Source organism: Eretmochelys imbricata, chromosome 14 (genome assembly GCF_965152235.1).
Source record: "Eretmochelys imbricata isolate rEreImb1 chromosome 14, rEreImb1.hap1, whole genome shotgun sequence".
Lineage (NCBI taxonomy): Eukaryota > Metazoa > Chordata > Testudines > Cheloniidae > Eretmochelys > Eretmochelys imbricata.
In genome coordinates, this window is record NC_135585.1 from 41,298,913 (window position 1) to 41,317,926 (window position 19,014).

Here is a 19,014-nt window from a genome sequence, read left to right on the forward strand (position 1 = left end):
TAACTGTGACATGTGTGTGTCAGGAGGCCATTTTATAGAGCACACACCATATGTGCAAGGTCTCATCAAACAGACGATGATGCTCTTTTGTTTCTGAATGTGGCCAGTAGAGGTACCGAACAACTATGCATGTGACCCTGGTCTATGAGAAGTTTGGACCAGTAACTGGCTACATGTCACTGTACTGTCTGAATGCTTGATGCACCTGGGCTGGGAAATTCGGATCCAACAGACAATGGATGAAAGCACCTGAATGTGGCCTAGCAGAGACATGATCATTACTATTGTTGCAATTCCAGAAGGGTTGCTTTCGTTGCAATTCTAATGGCCTGTAACCCACTCGACCCCACCGTGCAGGTCAGTAAAAAGCAAACAAACCCAACACTGGTAAATCAAGTAGTTCTGATGGCTCCTGGTTTATTGCTATATTTTCCCCCGCAGGAGACAAGAGAAATCATTGTGAGACACAAAAATGTCAGCATCTTTACAGCTATGAAGATACAGAATCCACTTGGTGAAAAAACAAAAAAGCCGGCAGCAGTCAATGATTTATGGGAACCATAAAACACAACCTCCATGGGCTTGATATAAAAATAGCTTTGTTAAATTCTAGAAAACCCTCATCAAAAGGGAGGATTAACCATTTTCTCTTGCCACTCCCCTGCCCCAAAGATTTGCCACCTGTACTGTTCTCCCTCACCCAGGACTCCTCCTCTTGCTCTCTGACCAGGTTGCTAGAGTCCTCTGCGATCATAGAGAACAGTGACAAACAGGCTGGACAATGTCCCTGACGGTTGAGTGGTTTTGTTTCGTTGGGTTTTTTTGGAGCAGGGAGAACAGGTCACCAGCCCACTTTAGATTCCAGAGTTGTAGAAATGAGGGTGTCAGAGGCGAGAGAAGCCCATTTCATGGCCTGCAGGGGGATAGATAATCTTGTGTATCAGGAACAGAGTCTCAACTGGGTTTTGCTGTCCCAGAAACAGAACCAAGGGCAGATTCTCTCCCCATTGAAAGACGCTGGTGGGAAACTGAAGATCAGGACCTTGTCGTCAGCACTGAAAAATGCCACCTGCCCCTCGTCACAGTCCAGACAAACCCGGATCCTGCTGGGGACCTGGCCCAGGGACACTGTGGTCTCAGGGGAGGTGCGAGCCTTGTATTGATCCCCCTGCAGCCACTGCACAGCCCAGACCCCCTCCTCAGGGTTAAAACTGAACCACCCCTTCCTCCTCACAGACTCTCTGGCCACCCCCACAGCCCAGCATCGCCCATCCCCCACCTCCACCTCCCAGCAATGTCTCCCCGAGGTGAACCCCTCACAGGCCAGCACGCAGCGATTCCAGTCAAATCTCTCAGGGTTGTCGGGGAGTCGCTGTCGTGTCTCCCCGCATCTCACACTTTTCCGATCTGTGGACAGGACAAGTTGGGGATGAGCCGTGTCTGGATCCAGAGTCACTGGGGGGAGAGAGAGAATCAGAGCGTGAGGGGCAGAGCTCAACCCTGGGGGAGGATGGGACCATTTCTCACACTCCCCAGCAGCCCCGTCCTGGCTGGGACCCTCCCTGATTTCCTGCCTCTCTGTCCCGGGTCTCAGGGAGCTGCCTCTGTGCTGGGGCTGAGCAGGGATTTCACCGCGGCTCCCACCTCCCTGGGCCAGTTATAGCTGCAGACTTGGGAGAGGGATAGCTCAGTGGTTTGAGCATTGGCCTGCTAAACCCAGGGTTGAGAGTTCAATCCTTAAGGGGGCTATTTAGGGATCTGGGGCAGAAATTGGGGATTGGCCCTGCAGGGGGTTAGACTAGATGACCTCCTGAGGTCCCTTCCAACCCTGATATTCTATGATCTCGATCTTCTACCCTGCTCCCCATGCTGTGGCTCCCCACTCCCAGCCGCAGGGACTGGGCAGGGCAGGCAGCAGAGCCTGGGGTGGGACCGAAGAGGCATCAGCCTCAGCCGCCTCTTGGGGAGACACCCCCAGTCAGAGGGAATCAAGGAGCCAGCAGAGAGGGGAGCGCAAACCCCAGTGCAGCTGGGACAAGGGAAGGAGGCAGTAGCCCTGGGTGGAAGGAGGCAGGAGGGAGTTGGTGGGTATGCCAGGGCAGGTCCCCTAGCCCATGGGGAATGGGAGAGGAGGAGGCAGTGTCCACGGAAGACCTCACAAAGACAGAGAGGATGGAGGGGCCTAGTTGGCAACCCAAGAGCCCAGGGGAAAGGGAGAGGTGGGACCCACAGGGAGAGACAGAGAAGGGGGCGATGTCCTATGGACACTCCGAGAGAGGGTCAGACCAGGCCCCCGCCCCCTCTCAGCATAACAGAGGAGACAGTGCCCTCATTCAGTCAGTACACTTCACAACAATTAAGGGGTTAATAATATATTGGAGTGCTCAAGGCCAGCCCCCTCCTCTGCAATGCTCATTCTCTATGGATGGGGGACTCTCTTTTGTTCGATCTCAGAAGCTTGTTCCTCAAATGAATCCAGTGCCACAAACACAAACTGTCTTTTTCTCTCAATCCATCTAAAACCCGACTCATAACACTACCCCCCCCCTTTTGCCAGAGATCCACTTACTTGCTGTCTGCAGTTTAAACACCAGAGCATCTTGGGAGGAGAGGGAGAGAAAGAGATTTCATGGTATCAAAATTATGTTTCATGCAGGATTTCTACAATTAATCAGAATAACTGTGCTTTAGTTCTGAGCCACGAACAGAAGGGAAAAGGCAGGGAGACCCAGAGAGAGATAAAGAGAGAGACATAGTGTAAAATTCGCCCATATGGACATGGGCCACTCTCAAGCTTATGGACCCTTTTCTGCACTAATAACATGGTTATAAACATAGCTTATGTGGCATTTAGTGTATCTCGTCCTTCTACAAGAGAAAATTCATAGACATCTCAGACTGGAATGAAACAGACTTAGGAAGAGAAGATGGAGCCCTTTGTATTAGCACAGAGTTTCACTCAACCAAGTACTTTGCAGTCCTCAAGAATTAGGGCAAACAAAGTGACAACGAATCACATTCAGACTACTGTTGTTCCTCCATAAATATCGTGTATCTAGGGAAAAAAATGTCTTAATAAATTCAAAACTTTTTTTATATTTCTTCCATGTTCTTAAATTGAATTTTACATTCACAGCTAATTGGACACAGCCTGTTTCCTCCAACCTTCACAGAGACCAGTCTCCATTTTCCTTTTTCAATCCCTGCTCACTACCTTGGAATTTCTTCAGAGTCTCCTTTACCACAATGTTTTCTTGGGTAAAATCACCAAGTCTCTTTGCCAGATCAGGAGAAATCTCCACTGGCTGCTGGAACTTCCCCTGCTCGCACCTGGAGAGAAACAGAATTCTCTAATTAACTGATTGTAAATCAAAATTTTATCCGCATCTCAGATGAATTTCATGCCAGCGAAAGCTCCTGGACTGCAGGGCCTGGAGGCTGGACTGTTCTATGTATCCCGGCCTCAGAGCAGGTACCGCTCAGGCAATGGCAGCACAAGCTTCACCCACAGCGGCCCAGTTTGTTTCTAGCATGACCCGGAGAGACAACATCGAGGGGAAGAGGAGCAGGGAGATGGGCCAACAAGCTGCATTGACTCTGCTAAGCTTTGTGGTGTGGACACCTGCTCAGTCAGAAATGGATGGAGACCACTAACCCCAAATCACCTCATGCAGGGCGCCAAATGGACATAAGCTGAACATATTAGAACACCGCTGCTCTGGAAGGGTCCATATTCCCGTTCCCTGGGACACAAGAGATTTCATGAATCTATTCGGGTCTATTAACTTGCCCTCATGCTTCATCATCTCAGCATCTCAAATAAAGAGCATCAATCCCAGGAGTAACGTCAGCAGAGGTGAGATTTGGATCTGAGGGGTGACCCTGCCCCACACAGCTGGCCATGGTGCCCTGAGGAGATGAGGGCGTGGCATGGCGCTCAAGCCCCTGCCCCACAGAGTGATGTGTCTCTGAGAGTGAGACAGAGCCACGTACCTGCTCAAGGTGCTTCTGATGTCCTGCGGGGTGAGGGGGGAGAGAGAGAACAAAGAGCTCAGTTACGAGTGATAACCAAGAGAAGGACGTCGGCCAATGGAAAAGAGGGTGGAGTGGGCCACACTGTGATCCTGGTTCAGGGGTCTTGCTGGTGTCATGGGGAGAGCGGCAGCTGGCCTGGGATGATTTCCAAAACAAAGTCCCCCTTTCTCTCCGTGAAATGGGGATCACATTATTTAAATAATATTTCCCTGCCTCATGAGCGGTAGATGAAGTCATGTGTGTTATTAACGGGCTCCGCTCCCCCAGTGATGTGGGCCTTAAGTGGACCCAGAACACTATAAAAAAGACCATTAAAATCTAAACCCTACAAAGGGGCCCCTCTCCCGGGATCCCTCAATCCTAACAACACAAGACTGATGGCCCATCTGCCCCGTGTCCTGTTTTCTGACAGATGCTTCAGAGGGAATGAACAAAACAGAGCAAACTCAAGTGATCCATCCCCAGTCCCAGCATCTGGGAGTTAGAGCTTTAGGGCCACCCAGAGCATGGGGTTGTGTCCCTGACCATCTTGGCTAACAGCCATTTATGGACCTGTCTTCCATGAACTGATCTAATTCTTTTTTTACTCCACTTATACTTTTGGCCTTCACACCATCCCAGGACAATGAGGTCCACAGGTTGACTGTGAGGTCTATGAAGAAGCACTTCCTTATGTGTGTTTTGAACCTGCTGCCTATTAAATTTCATTGGGTGACCCCGTTCACTTTCTCCGCACCGGAATGAGTTTATAGACCTCCACCATATCCCCCTTAGTCACCTCTTTTCTAAGCTGAACAGTTCCAGTCTTTTTAATCTCTGCTCAGATGGAAGCTGTTCCAGACCCCTCATCAACTTACTAATAATATAAAAGAGAATAATAAAACAGAAGCAAGTGGAGGTAATTGTAAACCAGCGAATTCACATTTTAACAGTAGTTCCTAACAATTAAATGAGGTACCATTAAAGAGAGAGCGAGAGAGAGGATTCCTATGTAAAAACTAGAAATAGTGAGTTCCGCTGTAGTGTTAGGATCCTGCACTCCAAACCACATGGGTCTCCCCGTTCATCCATTTCCCAAATATCCCCAAGGCTCTGAGGTCTCACCTGCAGGAATTCACTCGCTGGCTGCTGGCACTTCCCCTCCATCTCGCTGATCAGATCACTGAGATGGGAAATCTCCGCGGAGAGTTTGGTGATGTTTTCATCCTGCAGCTTCACAATCTCCTTCTCCAGCTCTCCCAGCCGGGCCAGCAAGAGTCGCTCTTCTTCCTCCAGAAACTGGTGCAGCTGCTTAAATTGAGACACAATTTTCTCTCTCTCAGCATCTGTCTTTCCCTGTAAAGAAGAGGCACAAACAGGGAAAGGGCACGTCAAGGACACACTGAGAGGCAGGGGAGATTTCACAGAGCCCTGTGTCAGCAGGAGGGGGAATTTCTAAATATTCAGCACCTCAAAAGCAGACAGAAACTTTCCCCATGTGACCAGAGACATTTTCCTAGAAAGTCCCACCTCGCCCTAAATTCCCTTCCCATCTCACATGGCTTGTTTCTCTTGTGATCAGTGACCTGTGACAATCTCAGTCCTTCGAACAGTAGAAAGGGCAGGATTCAGAGGTACGTGAGCAGAGACTTCCTGAGAGAGACTGAACGGGGTAAAGAAAACACAAAATAAGAAAACAAACTAAAACTCTTAAGTTTCACTTAGGAAGCTACAGATATTCACATTACTCGGAGGGATGCTCAGCCACACCTCTGAAGAGACTAACTGTGTTAGTGCAGAAATCAGGATCTCTAGTGCAGCCCCAGTCCATAAATTTATACCATCAAATCAAGAATAAAGCAAAGACAAACACAGCTCTGAAATCAAGGGAATGCAGAGTTAAGGTCACGCCTCCCATGCACACTGCCACCCAACCTTAACTCTGTCCCATTTCTGCAGCTGCTGGCTACCACTCCGCACCCTGGCTTGAGGTGCACCTGTCTCCTGGAGCATGCTCACATCACTTTCCCATGTGTATATCCAAGATGTATGAGTATTTACAGAGCCTAAAAGAACCTCTTATAACTTCTAAGATGCTGCTTCCCTGGTGTGGCCCTGGAGCCGGTCGCCAGCCAAGGTGAAATCCATTCAGACCCAGCTCAGTTTGGGGCTGATCGGTGCTATGATCTGAGCCATAGGTGGGCACAGAAAAGTTATGAGAATGGGAAACAAATTGAATGTCAGGTTATTTTTGTCTGAGCCCTTCACCTCTGCAGCCCCTTGGCCACTTGACTCCTGATTCAGTCCAATAACTCTGTCTCAGGCCTGGATGGGGCACCGTGATTTTCCAAGACAAGGTCAGGATGCAGGTGGGTTTTAGAGCACTGTGAAAACATCAGCGCTTAGCATGAGAGCTTGGCTGTCGCTCAGCTATTGACTCTCTAGTGCTCATCTATAAGAGGAGAGAGACGAGGGGTTGAGGTGATCTCTTTGATTGGAGCTTCTTCCGTCAGAGAGAGAGAGAAGCTTTCGAGCCACCCAGAGCTCTCCAGCCCAGACCTCAAGAACAGCTTTGCGTAGTGTACAAGCTTGTCTCTCTCACCAACAGAAGTTGGTGCAAAGATCTAATCTCCCCCTCTTGTCTCTCCAATATCCCGGGACTGACATGGCTACAACTGCACTGCACAGGGTGAAAAAGACAGTGTTTTGCAGACACAGACAAAGATCAAGCCTGAAGCCGAGCCCAGCAGGCCTCTCTAACATCTGGGGATGGACCATTAACACAGTCTTGGCACTACCAGAACTGAAGGCAGGAGGTCGGGCCATGACCCCACTTCCCGTCCATCCTGGGCAGAGGGGAGCACAGGCTGCACCTGCTGCTGGATTCGATCAGCATCTGTCCTGCCCCAGGGCTGCCCATTGCTCCTGGGGAATCTGCCCCAGAGCCAGGCAAGGAGTCCCAGTCCCACCCCAGCCCACAGAGGGGAACAGAGCCCTGGTCTACATTGAGGGGGGCGGGGGTATCAATCTAAGTTACGCAACTTCAGCTACGTGAATAATGTAGCTGAAGTTGACGTACTTAGATCGACTTCACCGCGGTGAGTCGTCCGCTGCCGCTTCCCCATCGACTCCGCCGGCGCCTCTCCTGGCGCTGGAGTACAGGAGAGCGCTCGGGGGTCAATTTATCGCGTCTAGACTAGGGAGTAGCGAATCCAGAGGGTAGTGAAGACGGACCCAGAGATAGACATGCAGAATCCCAAACCAGCAGCACAGGGACCCAGAGAGACACATAAATATCCCACACTGCCCTTCATCCCCAGGGCCCTGCTGGGTAACACCACTGGGCACCTACCAGGTACTCTGAGCTTCTCTTCTCTCCAGTCAGTTTCCATCCCAGGAGCTTTTCTCTCTCTTCCTTCAGAGCCTGCAGTCGGGTCTGGAACTGTTCCTGGGCAAAGAGAAATGCAGGGGACGGAGGGAGTCATTTTTTTTCTTTTGGAGCTCGAGGAGCAATTTTCTTTTGAAATTTCACTTCCCCCCACCCTGTATCCCCCGGCAATAACACCGGTGCATGGATGTAGCTTTCCAGTTTACTTAACCCAGCAGCAGACCGGGAGGGCACCCACAGGGCAATGCACAGGCCAGGCCAGGGACGCTGCAGGAACTGGGGGCAAGCAGCAAGCAGCAGAGGAGAACTAGTTCACTCTGACACCTGGGGGCTAGGAGCACAAACCGGATCCAGGCAGCCAGTGCACAAACTCCAGTGCAGAGGTGGGCCAACTACAGCCTGCAGGCCACATCTGGCCCACAGGACCCTCCTGCCCGGCCCTTGAGCTCCTGGCCCAGGAGGCTAGTGCCCGGCCCCTCCCCTGCTGTCCCCCCTCCCCCGCAGCCTCTGCTCACTGCGCAGCCAGCACAAGGCTCTGGGCGGTGGGGCTGCGCGCTCTTGCCGGGCAGCGCAGCTGCAGGGCCGCGGCCTGACCCGGGGCTCTGTGCTGCGCGGTGGCGTGGCTGGCTCCAGCCGGGCGCCCAGGCTGCCTGTCTTGGTGCTCTCGGCGGTGCGGCTGTTGCGTTGCCAGCCACCGGGGCTCCAGGCAGCGCGGTAAGGGGGAAGGGGGGGTGGGCTAGAGGGCAGGGGAGTTCGAGGTGGTGGTCAGGGGACGGGGCTGTGGATAGGGGTCAGGGCGGTCAGAGGGCGGGGAATAGGGGGGGTTGAATGGGGGCAGGGATCCCGGGGGGGGGCAGTCAGGAAGGAGAGGGAGGGTTCGATGGGGCGGCGGGGGGCACTCAGGGGTGGGGAGTCCGGTGGCAATCAGGGGACTGGGAGGGGTGGATGGGGCAGGGGTCCCGGGGGGGTTCATCAGGGGGCGAGGGCCAGGCCATGCCTGGCTGTTTGGGGAAGCACAGCCTCCCCTAACCGGCCAGCCATACAATTTTGGAAACCCGATGTGGCCCTCAGGCCAAAAAGTTTGCCGGCCCCTGTAGCACTGGCCTCTCAGTGTGTTCAGTGAAGATCTCTTTCCTACAACTCTGCTCTCAGGTTGCTGATCCTAGTAAAACAGATGGTGTCAGGTTTGCTCCAAAAATTCCTCATCTGTCCTCCAGTCAGGAGCTCTGACTGCACCCCTGCCTCACCTCGCCTCCACCAGCATCTTTTGGGGACCAAGAAGCAAGTTATTTCTCTGTTGGTTTGAAATGAATGAAGCAGAGCGTGGGAGGATAAATTCCCGCAGTCTGACTGAATCTTTCCAAAGATCGCAGGATTTAAGAACGGTGGGGGCTGGCAGTGCTGCTTCCGGTGTGTCCCGCTCAGCAGGAACGTGTGTTGGAACAGAAATATTCGCTGAGGAAAAGGGCATCACAAGATAATAAATATTTTTCCCCACCCACTCCTGGAAATTGGTCCTCAAGTCAGAGCAGAGATCCAGGTGTAAGGTTCAAAATCTTTATCACAACACTGTAGTTAGCAAAAAAACATCCTTTATGACAGCAGGAAATGACACTGGAGTTCAGGTGACACTAGAAGGAAACCCAAACATTGGAAAGCCTGGGGACCCCCAGTTATGGCCTCAGGCTACATGACCTCTGCATGAGCAGCTCTACTCTGGGCCTGGAAATATATCTGAAAAACCCCATAGGTACAAACACTGACGCCGGGCGGAGATTTCCTACCTTGTACTCCTGGGCAGCCTCCTCTATGGGAACCACCGTGTGAGATCTGTGAGCCTTGGATTTATCACACACCAGGCAGATGGGGGTTTCATCCTCCTCGCAGAAGAGTTGCAGAGCCTCCTGGTGCCTCTCACACATTCGCTCCCCTCCTGAGCCTTTGGCTGCCTGGAAACTCAGCCCTCTGGCTATTTCGATAACTCTCGCCAGTTCCCTGCTGGGCCTGAAATTTCTCTGCTGGGCGGTTTCTCTGCACTGGGGGCAGGAGAAGTTGGGCTCCGACTCCCCCCAGCACTGGCTGATGCAGTCTCTGCAGAAGTTGTGCCCGCAGTGGATAGACACCGGCTCTTGGAAATACTCCAGGCAGATGGGACAAGAAAGTTCATCCCGGAGACTTTCTGCCTTGCTCTCTCCAGCCATGGCTCCCGGCGGGAAGGGGAGCACAAAGCTCGTTTGAATTTCCAGCGTCTGGGACAGGAATTGGGTGTTTCCCTTCCTGGCTCTGTCTCATTGGCGGAGCTAGAATCAGCTGGGGCTGTGAGTTCTCCCCGCCCCTGGGGGCTCTGATGAGAAACGTGACCCTCTCTCTGCTGGGAAGAGTGCACAGGGGAAAAAGCAGGGTCAGGTTAGGGAGAATGTCACTCTTTTGGAAAAAGTGAAGAGTTGACTTGAATTCTATTATTTGACTCCCAAATCCACACACCCCCTGGTTGGACAGGGCTTTGTTCACTGCAGCAGATCTGATTTCTCAGTGTTGGGTTGCTCTCCCAGGCAGGGCTGTGCCCTTCTGTTAGAGGCCCAGACAGACCGGGCAGCAGCTGGATCGACCATGGGCTGCAGCGGAGCATTGTGCAGACTAGAGTACACGCCTCTGATTCCCTTACGGGTTTACTGCCGGGGTTTATTTTAAATGCAGCGGCTTGGCAGCTTGCTTCAGTCTGAGGATGCTGATTTAGAACCTTAATTCCAAGGGCCGCGTCTAGCAAATGTCCAATCCAGTGCAGGGCTTCCTGCCGTGGACCGTGTCTGAGACTGCACTGGGTTTCTTATTGCAGAGAGTGGGGGAACTATTTGCGGGAGACTCAGAGGTACCCCAGAATTTTGTTCCTTTTGCGCAGCGGAGACATTGAAACTTTGAGTCTCTGAGTCTGGGTACTCAGAGCAGACTCCAGGAATCATAGAATCTCAGGGTGGGAAGGGACCTCAGGAGGTCATCTAGTCCAACCTCCTGCTCAAAGCAGGACCAATCCCCAATTTTTGCCCCAGATCGCTAAATGGCCCCCTCAAGGATTGAACTCACGTTCCTGGGTTTAGCAGGCCAATGCTCAAACCACTGAGCTATCCCTCCCCCCTGAGAGGGAGATTTGGTGCCAGACTGGAGAGTGGGTGTGGTGTTTAAACAGGGGCCAGGAAAGGGAATTCAGCTGCAGGGGGAAGGCAGTGCTGGCTGGAGATGCTTCTGCAGATGCAGCCAGTTGCACTGGCTGCTCTGCACCTGGATGGAATGGTACATCCATTCAGTGTGAATACGTTGGAAACAGACTGGGATGCACTATTACAAATCAGCATTTCCTGCCCTCGCTGTCTTGGGCAGCCTTGTGCTGTTCGGGGTGGGCACTGTTTCTAAGGCCAATGAGATGTTGGATTGTTTACAGGTCAGATCATAACGATTGATTATTTGTAATACCATTGTACCAAAGCACCCATGTCATGGATCAGTATACAGAACAAACAGAAGGCAGTGCCTTTCCCCAAAGAGCTTACACTCGAAGCACCGAACAGGAGACAAAAGCCAGGTCTTTTGGAGCAGAATGCGATTAATGGCCCTGCACACTTCCATCAACACGAGTCCAACAGTCGACTTTCCCACTCCGAACTGGTTAGCAACTGATCAGTAGCAGTCTGGAGTAGCCAGCTTCCACAGTGCAATTGCCACGCGCGTCTCCAGTGACAGGGCAGCTCTCATTCTCATGTCCTTGCGCCGGACGCAGCGATGGATTAATGATTTTGCCGCCCCTAGGCCAAGAAATAATTCCCCCCCCCCCCAGCAGCTCCCCAACCCAGCTCACCTCCGCTCCGCCTCCGCCTTCTCCCCTGAGCGCGCCGCCGGGTCCTGCTTCTCCCCGCTCCCTGCCAGTGCTTGTGCATGAAACAGCTTCGCAAAGGAGGGGGGAAGGGGGGGAAAGCGGCGCGCTCAGTAGAGGAGGCGGGGCCGGGGTGGGGATTTGGGGAAGGGGACCAATGAGGGCGGGGAATGGTGCGAGAAGGGGTGGAGTTGGGGCGGTGCCAGGGGCGGAGGGCGCGAACCAGCACCGGGGTGGGGGGGGGGAAGCAGCCTCTTGCTGCTATTATAAATTTCCCGCCCCTGCAAATTTGCCACTCTAGGCCTAGGCATTAAAACGCCGCTGGCCACAGGGCTGGGGTGAGCTCATCACACAGTCCCATGAATGTGGCTTTGTTATGCAGACAAAACTACACAGGATCGTTTCAGGGGACAAGACAAGATGTGACGTTTATTATAACACAATTTGATTTATGACCAATAACTAATATCTAATACCTATGTACACACACACACACACAAATGTTCTGCAGCTGATGTATCGTTACCAGTCCTGAATGTAACTTGAGTTTGTGGCTTGGGTTCGTAGCTTGTGGAGGCTAACTGGCCAGGAAAGCCAGGCACAAGGAAGGGCTGGGTCTCTGTTGGGCATGCACTGATGCCCTTCCATGTTGGCAGCAGAATGTTACCCTCCAAAGTCTTCCATCTCATCCATCCTTTTTGTAGGCTTTAGTTTGAATCCAGAGTCTATAGGTCTTGCTGTGTCACGCTGCCCCTGGGTTCCGTGTGATTGATCATCCGTCAATTGCAGACTTTCAGCCTAGGACCTGGCTTTGATGTTTCTTCAATTGTACTTTTGTTCTTTTCTTTTTAGGGTGGACTCTTCTTGCTTTGTCGGGGCTGTTGTCTGCATCTTCAGCCCTTGGTGTTTACACTTTATTTCATCAGGGCAGACTGGGGCTGGAAGTTGATTCCATCACCTATACATACCTCATTCATACATCTAAACTAAACTAATAAGATTACAGCAGGGTTTTGCAAAAATGAAGGTTGCAGCAAGCTTTTACAAAATGGAGTGAGCATTTTAAAATGGAGTTTGGGACAAGTTAAAATGGAGTTTGAGTTACAATATGGACAAATGTAAGGAATGTCAAACAGTGAACAGAAGTTACAATATAGACAAGTATAATGAATGACAAAGAGAGAGCAGAAGTTACAATGTTGAAACAAGAAAAGGAGGACTTGTGGCACCTTAGAGACTAACCAATTTATTTGAGCATAAGCTTTCGTGAGCTACAGCTCACTTCATCAGATGCATTCAGTGGAAAATACAGTGAGGAGATTTATATACACACAGAACATGAAAAAATGGGTGTTATCATACACACTCACTTAAGATGAGCTATTACCAGCAGGAGGCGGGGGTGGGGGAGAAAACCTTTTGTAGTGATAATCAAGGTGGGCCCATTTCCAACAGTTGACAGGAACGTCTGAGGAACAGTGGGGGGGGAGGGGGATAAACATGGGGAAATAGTTTTACTTTGTGTAATGACCCATCCACTCCCAGTCTCAATTCAAGCCTAAGTTAATTGTATCCAGTTTGCAAAATAATTCCAATTCAGCAGTCTCTCTTTGGAGTCTGTTTCAATGCTGGTGTGGTTCTGGGCTGCTTGAGAGGAAATGTCACCGAGGGTGAGCCATGGAGCCCTGGACTCCCCTGGCCTGGAGTGTGGCTCTGAGCCAGAGGAACCCTGCAGATAACTGGGAATTTGAGGATAGAGAGCAAAGCCTGAGATGGGGTCTGAGGAAAGGGATGCTGGTGCCCATGGGCTCCAATGCCCAAGCCAATGGCTGGGCTGCTGATTGCTCCTGACTGAGCAGGGGCTACCTACAGCAGCCAGACTCTTCAAAACTGAAGAGCGTCCACCAAAAACATCCTCAGCAATTTTGAGAGACCCATTAGCACTGGTCAGACCTGCTGTCCCTGGGCAAGTGGGTAAACCCTGGAGGTTAGAAAATAATCGCAGCCTCTGGATGTGAGGCATTTGCTTCGCAAAAAAGCCACACTCTCCTTGTTCATCTGTATCTGGCCTTCCCAGAAGGGCACATGCGAGGGGTAAGGGAGGAGTTCATGAGAAGCTGTCAGGGGTCCCAACTGGTTAATGCAGCACGGGCTGCATAATGAGAGATTGTTATGCAATCTCTCACAGCCTTCTCACTGAGAGGGCCACTCCCCTGCCCCCACTGTGCTAAGCAGCCCCACCCAGACACAACCACAGCAGGATCACAGGAGCAGCGGTGCCTGTGTGGTGGAGCTCAGCTCTCCTTGCGCCCTGCTGCTCCTCTGGCTGACTTTCAGGCTCCTGAGGGCAGAAAGGTTTTGGCTCAGCCTCATGTGGCAGTTTGGAGGGAAAGTTTTTTATATTGCTTACATCAGCCACACTATCAGAGGCTCGTTCACCTGCACATCTACCAATGTGATTCATAGATTCATAGATATTTAGGTCAGAAGGGACCATTATGATCATCTAGTCTGACTTCCTGCACAACGCAGGCCACAGAATTTCACCCACCACTCCTACAAAAAAAAAACCTCACACCTATATCTGTGCTACTGAAGTCCTCAAATCGTAGTTTAAAGACTTCAAGGAGCAGAGAATCCTCCAGCAAGTGACCCGTGCCCCATGCTACAGAGGAAGGCGAAAAATCTCCAGGGCCTCTTCCAATCTGCCCTGGAGGAAAATTCCTTCCCGACCCCAAATATGGCGATCAGCTAAACCCTGAGCATATGGGCAAGATTCATATGATATATGCCATCATGTGCCAGCAATGCCCCTCTGCCATGTACACTGGTCAAACTGGACAGTCTCTACATAAAAGAATAAATGGACACAAATCAGATGTCAAGAATTATAGCATTCATAAACCCGTCGGAGAACACTTCAATCTCTCTGGTCACTCGATCTCTGACCTAAAAGTCGGTATATTACAACAAAAAGACTTCAAAAACAGACTCCAACGAGAGACTGCTGAATTGGAATTAATTTGCAAACTGGATACAATTAATTTAGGCTTGAATAGAGACTGGGAATGAATGAGTCATTACACAAAGTAAAACTATCCCCCCCCCCCCCCCACTGTTCCTCAGACGTTCTTGTTAACTGCTGGAAATGGCCGACCGAGATTATCACTACAAAAGGTTTTCTTTTCCCCCTCCTCCCCACCCCGCTCTCCTGCTGGTAATAGCTCATCTTAAGTGATCACTCTCCTTACAGTGTGTAAGATAACACCCATTTTTTCATGTTCTGTGTGTATATAAATCTCCTCACTGTATTTTCCACTGAATGCACCCAATGAAGTGAGCTGTAGCTCACGAAAGCTTATGCTCAAATAGATTGGTTAGTCTCTAAGGTGCCACAAGTCCTCCTTTTTTTTTTGCGAATACGGATTAACACGGCTGCTACTCTGAAACCTGTCAATGTTGAAACAGTGTAAGTTTCAGTGATTTAAGCAGCAATTGGATTGAAAGTGAAACTCAATTAGCCAGTTATTGGGGTAGCTGGTTTTATGAATGAATGTTGTTTCATTCATAAAACTTTGCTTATGAAGTTATATTAATAAAATGAACAATTAAAAACAATTTCATTGATCAGTTCTACAGCTTTCCTCTTGCGAAAGTTCTGCAGCCACTGCTTGTCATCCCAGAAATGCACCACGATGTGATCTCACCACTCACTGCTTGTTTCCTGAGCCAAAAGCAGTGTTCCACGATGGTCAGCACCTCCATGAATACCACAAGCAATCTCGAGTCATAGCTATTACGAGTGGCGAGATCAGTGTTGCACTCCTCTTCTCCTTGTGGTTTAAGGAATAACTCCACTGCCACTCGTGATGTGTTGGTCAGAGCGAGCAGCATACTGGTCAGCAGTTCGGGATCCATTCCTGCAGCTTGAAAGAGGCAGGGCAGTACACAAACCGTTGAAAGATGGTGCCAAATGTGGACGGAAGCACAGGGATTGCTGGGATGCGAAGCAATGCATCACGGGGCATTGGGCCTGGACCCAGGATGCCCCGCGACCCCCTCTGCCTTCCCACAAGTCTTAGCGGCAAAAGAGAAAGAGGTGCTCTGTGGGATAACTGCCCAGAGTGCACCACTCCGAATAGCGCTGCAAGCACCGCAAGTGTGAACACGCGATTGCGCAGGCAGCTGTCAGTGTGAACACACAACAGCGGTTTTCCTTCTGCGCTCTCTGAGCGCGCTGTAACTTTGCAAGTGTAGACGTGCCCTTAGCTAGCTATCTCAGGTATCTCAAAGCATTATGACACTGCAGTAGCGCACTCTTCAGCATGGGCTATTCCTGCAACTAGTTATCCAGGGTTTGGAGTGCGCTTGTACCCCTCGGGCTGCTACGGCGTGACTGCTCCAGGACCCAAGCTGGCTAAATTAAAGCTAGCTCAGATATGTCTACACATAATGCGTTCACAACCCAGGATTACAGTCAAAACAGACCCACACAGAAACACAACTCACTTAGAATCATAGAATCATAGAATAACAGAGTTGGAAGGGACCTCTGGAGGCCATCTAGTCCAACCCCCTGCCCAGAGCAGGACCAATCCCAAATAATCATCCCAGCCAGGGCTTTGTCAAGCCTGACCTTAAAAACTTCGAAGGAAGGAGATTCCACCACCTCCCTAGGTAACGCATTCCACTGTTTCACCACCCTGCTAGTGAAAAAGTTTTTCCTAATATCCAACCTAAACCTCCCCCACTGCAACTTGAGCCCATTACTCCTTGTCCTGTCATCTGCTAGCACTGAGAATAGCCTAGATCCATCCTCTTTGGATCCACCTTTCAGGTAGTTAAAAGCAGCTATCAAATCCCCCCTCATTCCTCTCTTCCGTAGACTAAACAATCCCAGTTCCCTCAGCCTCTCCTCATAACTCACGTGTTCCAGTCCCCTAATCATTTTTGTTGCCCTTCACTGAACTCTCTCCAATTTCTCCACATCCTTCTTGTAGTGGGGAGCCCAAAACTGGACACAGTACTCCAGATGAGGCCTCATCAATGTCGAATAGAGGGGAACGATCACGTCCCTCGATCTGCTGGCAATGCCCCTACTTATACATCCCAAAATGCCATTGGCCTTCTTGGCAACAAGGGCACACTGTTGACTCATATCCAGCTTCTCGTCCACTGTCACCCCTAGGTCCTTCTCTGCAGAACTGCTGCCTAGCCATTCGGTCCCTAGTCTGTAGCGGTGCATGGGATTCTTCCATCCTAAGTGCAAGGCTCTGCACTTGTCCTTGTTGAACCTCATCAGATTTCTTTTGGCCCAATCCTCCAATTTTTCTAGGTCCCTCTGTATCCTATCCCTACCCTCCAGCGTATCTACCACTCCTCCTAGTTTAGTGTCATCCGCAAACTTGCTGAGGGTGCAATCCACACCATCCTCCAGATCATTAATGAAGATATTGAACAAAACCGGCCCCAGGACCGACCCTTGGGGCACTCCGCTAGATACCGGCTGCCAGCTAGACATGGAGCCATTGATCACTACCCGTTGAGCCCGACAATCTAGCCAACTTTCTACCCACCTTGTAGTGCATCCATCCAGCCCATACTTCTTTAACTTGCTGACAAGAATACTGTGGGAGACCATGTCAAAAGCTTTGCTAAAGTCGAGGAATACCACGTCCACTGCTTTCCCTTCATCCACAGAACCAGTTATCTCATCATAGAAGGCAATTAGATTAGTCAGGCATGACTTTCCCTTGGTGAATCCATGCTGACTGTTCCTGATCACTTTCCTTTCATCTAAGTGCTTCAGAATTGATTCCTTGAGGACATGCTCCATGATTTTTCCGGGGACTGAGGTGAGGCTGACCAGCCTGTAGTTCCCAGGATCATCCATCTTCCCTTTTGTAAAGATGGTCACTACATTAGCCTTTTTCCAATCTTCTGGGACTTCCCCCGATCGCCATGAGTGTTCAAAGATAATGGCCAATGGCTCTGCAATCACATCCGCCAATTCCTTTAGCACTCTCGGATGCAGCGCATCCGGCCCCATGGACTTGTGCACGTCCAGTTTTTCTAAATAGTCCCGAACCACTTCTTTCTCCACAGAGGGCTGATCACCTCCTCCCCATGCTTAGCTGCCCAGTGCAGTAGTCTGGGAGCTGACCTTGTTCGTGAAGACAGAGGCAAAAAAAGCATTGAGTACGTTAGCTTTTTCCACATCCTCTATCACTAGGTTGCCTCCCTCATTTAGTAAGGGGCCCTTGCTTTCCTTGGCTTTCTTCTTATTGCCAACATACCTGAAGAAACCCTTCTTGTTACTCTTAACATCCCTCGCTAGCCGCAACTCCAGGTGTGATTTAGCCTTCCTGATTCCATTCCTACATGCCCGAGCAATATTTATATACTCATCCCTGGTCATTTGTCCAATCTTCCACTTCTTGTAAGCCTCTTTTTTGTGTTTAAGATCAGCAAGGATTTCACTGTTAAGCCAGGCTGGTCACCTGCCATATTTACTATTCTTTCTACACATCGGGATGGTTTGTCCCTGTGACCTCAATAAAGATTCTTTAAAATACAGCCAGCTCTCCTGGACTCCTTTCCCCTTCATGTTATTCTCCCAGGGGATCTTGCCCATCAGTTCCCTGAGGGAGTCAAAGTCTGCTTTTCTGAAGTCCAGGGTCCGTATTCTACTGTTTACCTTCCCCTCCTCCCTGCTGCTTACTTTCCCCTCCTAGATCCCTTGTCAGATCTCAGAGTCTCTTTCAGAAAGATGTATGTCAGAGAGAAGACTTGAGACTCTTCAGGAGAAAACTTGTTCCCCTGTAACGTCCCCATTCTTGCACCTCGAAAGAAACAGCATTTTTAAAGGTTTCAGAGTGGTAGCTGTATTACGCCCCTACTCCACTTGTGCTACGTTGAGGACATCTTCATCATCTGGACCCATGGGAAGGAGGCCCTTGAGGAATTCCACCAGGATTTCAACAATTTCCACCCACCATCAACCTCAGCCTGGACCAGTCCACACAAGAGATCCACTTCCTGGACACTACGGTGCTAATAAGCGATGGTCACATAAACACCACCCTATATCGGAAACCTACTGACCGCTATGCTTACCTACATGCCTCCAGCTTTCATCCAGACCACACCACACGGTCCATTGTCTACAGCCAAGCTCTACAGTACAACCGCATTTGCTCCAACCCCTCAGACAAACACCTACAAGATCTCTATCAAGCGTTCTTACAACTACAATACCCACCTGCTGAAGTGAAGAAACAGACTGACAGAACCAGAAGAGTACCCAGAAGTTACCTACTACAGGACAGGCCCAACAAAGAAAATAACAGAAGGCCACTAGCCATCACCTTCAGCCCCCAACAAAAACTTCTCCAACGCATCATCAAGGATCTACAATCTATCCTGAAGGACGACCCATCACTCTCACAGATCTTGGGAGACAGACCAGTCCTTGCTTACAAACAGCCCCCCAACCTGAAACAAATACTCACCAGCAACCACATACCACACAACAAAAACACTAACCCAGGAACCTATCCTTGCAACAAAGCCCGTTGCCAACTGTGCCCACATATCTATTCAGGGGACACCATCATAGGGCCCAATCACATCAGCCACACTATCAGAGGCTCGTTCACCTGCGCATCTACCAATGTGATATATGCCATCATGTGCCAGCAATGCCCCTCTGCCATGTACATTGGCCAAACTGGACAGTCTCTACGTA

The 19,014-nt window shown here is 50.4% G+C and overlaps 1 protein-coding gene across 1 annotated transcript; it reads right to left on the minus strand.

The window, feature by feature from the left end:
* Positions 1–418: 418 nt before the first annotated feature.
* LOC144274391 (zinc finger protein RFP-like) lies at positions 419–9,603 on the minus strand. The gene is made up of 8 exons (XM_077833183.1): positions 9,187–9,603; positions 7,367–7,462; positions 5,140–5,370; positions 3,994–4,016; positions 3,215–3,330; positions 2,570–2,599; positions 1,321–1,455; positions 419–913 (listed from the first exon to the last, which is right to left on the minus strand). Exons 1-8 carry the CDS (start codon positions 9,601–9,603, stop codon positions 885–887), a joined length of 1,077 nt encoding a protein of 358 aa, XP_077689309.1. The 3' UTR covers positions 419–884.
* Between the last annotated feature and the right edge of the window lie 9,411 nt (positions 9,604–19,014).